General features: G+C 38.0%; 1 protein-coding gene across 1 annotated transcript; it reads left to right on the plus strand.

Moving 5' to 3' along the window:
• Positions 1–873: 873 nt before the first annotated feature.
• Positions 874–3480, plus strand: LOC149073981 (testis-expressed protein 10). The gene has a single exon (XM_089247275.1). The coding sequence runs from the start codon at positions 874–876 to the stop codon at positions 3478–3480; it is 2607 nt and encodes an 868-aa protein (XP_089103401.1).
• Positions 3481–4089: the final 609 nt, after the last annotated feature.

The raw sequence follows: 4089 nt of genomic DNA on the forward strand, positions 1-4089 counted from the left end.
AAAGCCTCATTGGCGATGTCCCGTAATTGTGAAATAAATTTTCCGTATTTTCCTCGGGAAAATATGGTCACGTTACTCATATCCTCTTATAAAAATAATTGGAAGCAGGAGCGTCATCTGTTGCGAGCCATGGAGGAAAGAATAACTTCTGTATTCTTTTCTCCATGGTTGTGAGCATTGGAAAAAGTAGTGTTACCAAAGATGCGCGAGCAAGTATCCTCCTTTCTCCAGCTTGGATTCCGATAACCAATGGTGGTATGATGCCATCTTTCGTTCATATTTTGAAGTAAGGTTGGTAAATGCTCCTTTACTTCAAAATATGGACGATGGATGACGAATGCAATAGTCGATAGTGGCAAATAGGGCTTTGCATGCAATCAATTTTGAATGAGTTTTTGAATTACTTTTTCACCATAACTTTGAACTGTATAATCATTATATTTTAGATTTCTTGCACCATGACAGTACCATTACCATACGTCCTGTATTTGCTAGGAGAGAATTTCTTTTTTTCCTTAGTATTTGGCTAAGTTAATGTGTTATTAAAAATGTACATTCTGCCAAATATGCAAAGAACGTTTACTCTGAAATTTTTTTCAATCTTGAATTCCTTATTTAACGCGAGTTGTGCATCAATGAAATGTCCCGGTTTTTTCAAATATGGTCATAGTAAATACTGGCAGCCGTTCCAAAGGCCATCTCCATAATTGTAAATAATTTTTTCCACAGTCGGTTTAGGTTTAGCACAAAGTGTGCGACGTGATCCGTTTGCTACAAGGCGATAGTTCGAATTTCCGTAGATTGCGGTAGTGAAACCGAAGGCATTAATCGTCAATTTCACTTGACAACTGAACTTTTAGTTGCTGGCAGAAGATGGGGAAACACGCTGAAAATAAAAAGAACAAGAATGCCAATAAAGACTACCAGAAAGTGCCATTGAAACCGGGTCGAACGCTAAAGAAAGCCACCAATGATGTGTCCGGCACCAGCTTCAAAAGCAAAAGGATACATATGGTGAAACAGTTCGGTAAATTCAGCTCCTTGCCCTACCAACCAGACGATGATCTTTCTCGCGCACTGGAGCAATTGAATCAACACAACGCCAGAGCTCAAGTTTCTGCTCTAAACAAGATCAAAGGCTTAGTGGACCAGTCGCTGCCGAGTCAGAAGTACGATGCCGTCATGACGAAAGTTTTGTGGCTGTTGTCAGCAACGAAATGCTATCATAAAGTGAGGAACGAAGCAATGTCTTTCATCAAATATCTATTTGAGTCCTCGTCGTTGCTCCAGCTGAAGGGCTGTATGAATATCATCGAAACTTACATTTCTCTCGCTATGTCGCATGTCAATGATGAGGTTCGATATGACTCGTTGAAATTATTCGATCTGCTTGTGGACTTGTGTCCCAATTACATCTGTGCATCTGTGAACCTCATCAGTAGGTTTTGGGAACTGATTACTTATCTGAATCCTTCGGATGGCCTTCGTGTCCTGCGGATCGTTCCTCTCAGTGATGAAGTATCCGTTCGGGAATGGAGGATGTATGTTTTGAAACTTGTTGTCAAGCTAATAGATTTAAATGTTTCCCGACTGCCGAAGAAAGAAGTTATCAATAAAATGGAATTTCCATGTCTTGCTGATTCTGAAACACGTTTGATTGTGAGGAAGATGACTAACGGAAGAGTTTTTTCTCACCACTCTGATAATGTTCTTGTTCTGTGGGAAAATGATCCGAATAGACTGAGCTGTTTCTTATTCGACTTGATTGGAGTGCTCATGATGACTTTCGAAGAGGCATCTAATTGCTCAGGCAAGCCGTATTTTATCAGTGCTGAATCGATGAAAGATTCAAAGGAGTTCATGCAATCAGTTGTGAAATGTTTGGGCAGTTATGCAGAGTGGATTCACATGTTGGAGAAGATGGAATACAAAGAAATGGTGGGGAAAATAAAGAACTCCATATCCGAATGCATGCAGTCGTGTCTTTTTTCATCGTTTCCTTTGATGAATAAGAAAGTTGTAGTTAGCTATAGAAGAAGCACGATACTGAGCAATGAAGAATACGTCATGTTGAACTTGGATTTGTCTGAAGTTTTTTCCTTGTTGGTGCTGAATACTGTTGGATGCTCGTTGATCTATGTTAATCGTATCTTGGCCTTCTTGCTATCTGAAATCAAGAGTCGTGATCGAGGTGTGATGAAGAAAATCTTCAAGGTTTTGAAGTTCTTCTTGTTGTGTCATAATGTGGATAAAGATATGTGTGAGCCGCACTTGAGAGCGCTCCTTGACAATAGCAAATGTGAAAGTAAGTTGACTCAGTATAGGCAACTTGTCTCAGAGTTCTTTTTGGACTTGAGTGTGGATGACAATTTTGTGGAACTGAGACATAGCGAGGCAATGAGAATGTGGCTGCGACAACTACCAAATGAGTTCCTTGCTGCTGTCTCTAATGATCGTATTGATGAAGAATATCTGAAGAAGGTGATGCATATTGAAGTTGCTGTTCTTCCGACATTCCTTGAGGGGTTACAAGAAGTATCATCTAAATATTTTGACTTGCTGCGATCGGAAAATAAGTATGTTAGGACTGCCGCTGTCATCTTCATAAGCAATCTGAAGACTGTAACAGATCGTGACTTCTGTAATCTGTTTGCTTTGAGCAGAGACCCATCAGTGTCTGTGAAACTAATCTATCAGCTGATGGTTCGTTGGGAGGATCGTTTTTTTGAATTATGGGGAGATCCAGGTTTGAGGCTCAATTCATACAAGAGCTTCTTATTAAATATTGCCATAGGCATATATTTGAACTCTGAAGATCCTGTACTTGAAGTTACGGGAGAAATTTTCCACATTGTTTATAATGATGTTCCTCCCTTACTACCAGTGTATAAGGTCATACCAACTCTCTCAAAGCAAAGGCAGTGCGAACTTTCAAATCATGCTCTACATTTACTGAAGCACTTGAATAGGAAACACAATGTTTCATTCAGTGTACAAAGTATTTTGGCAATACTTTTGAACAAAACTGATCGTATGCCAGCGTTTGCTGCAATGGCTGCTGTGAAGCTGTATTATACTTTTGTCAAAGACAATTTGTCTTTGAAACAGAACAATATTTCATTGAGTAAGAAAATCAATGAATTGACCATTGATTTATTTATTTTTGGCATTGGTCTCATTAAAATTGGTCTTAATGATGACGAATTCGAGAAATATAGCATCATAAAAGAGCTGCTACCACTACCATTTGATTTCAAAGGCATAATTGATGTCATGCTTTCCAGATTGGAATTTATTGAATACATTGAGGACACGTCTTATTATGGAAACATCATTTGGGAACTCTCGGACAGGCGTGTTCTTTCTCCTGAAGATGCAGTTTGCCTGACAGCTCTGTTGAAAGGTTTGAAAACTGTGTTTGGCCAAGATTTATTGAAGCAGACATGGTACAAAGGACTCGTTAGTCAACCTGCTGATTGAAATATGGATAAGAGAAATTGTCCACCCTTTTGTCTTCTATGGCTGTATTGTTGTTCTTCAAGTCATTTCTCTTCAAAATGAGATGCCTAACGAATAAAATTTTAGTGTTTGGGTTATTCAGAGATTTTCTGTATTCACAGTCACCCAAGGGCATAAAGTTATTGGAAATGTTGGGGGGGCTCAAGCCCCATACAATGGAACCTCGTTTATTCGTCGCGTCGTATAAACGAGGTTTTTAAGCACGTCGTCGAACGGTCGGGTCAAAGCGTCGTATAAATGAAAAATCGTATAACTGAAACGTTATTTCTACCTTACTCTTCTGCAAAAATTTCCCTAAGAAAACTATTGTATATAAAAAATATAAAATAAAAAATATAAAAAATTATTGTAATTCAAAACCATATTTCATGAAATTGAAATCAAGAAAAAATTATATTACAAAAAAAAATTACTCGAAATACAGCACTAAGATTGACATAACATTGCTGTTTCATAAACCTCAAGCACTCTTATGATGTTCATTTCAAGATCTGAAATACAAAAATGCGATATTTATAAACTTAAACAAAAAATTCGTCTGTGTTGTTCGATTTCTATATTCAAGAAAAA

This window comes from Pholcus phalangioides, unplaced genomic scaffold (genome assembly GCF_987345545.1).
Source record: "Pholcus phalangioides strain wild (caught in Gottingen) unplaced genomic scaffold, Ppha-v1.0 ptg000017l_1, whole genome shotgun sequence".
Taxonomy (NCBI): domain Eukaryota; kingdom Metazoa; phylum Arthropoda; class Arachnida; order Araneae; family Pholcidae; genus Pholcus; species Pholcus phalangioides.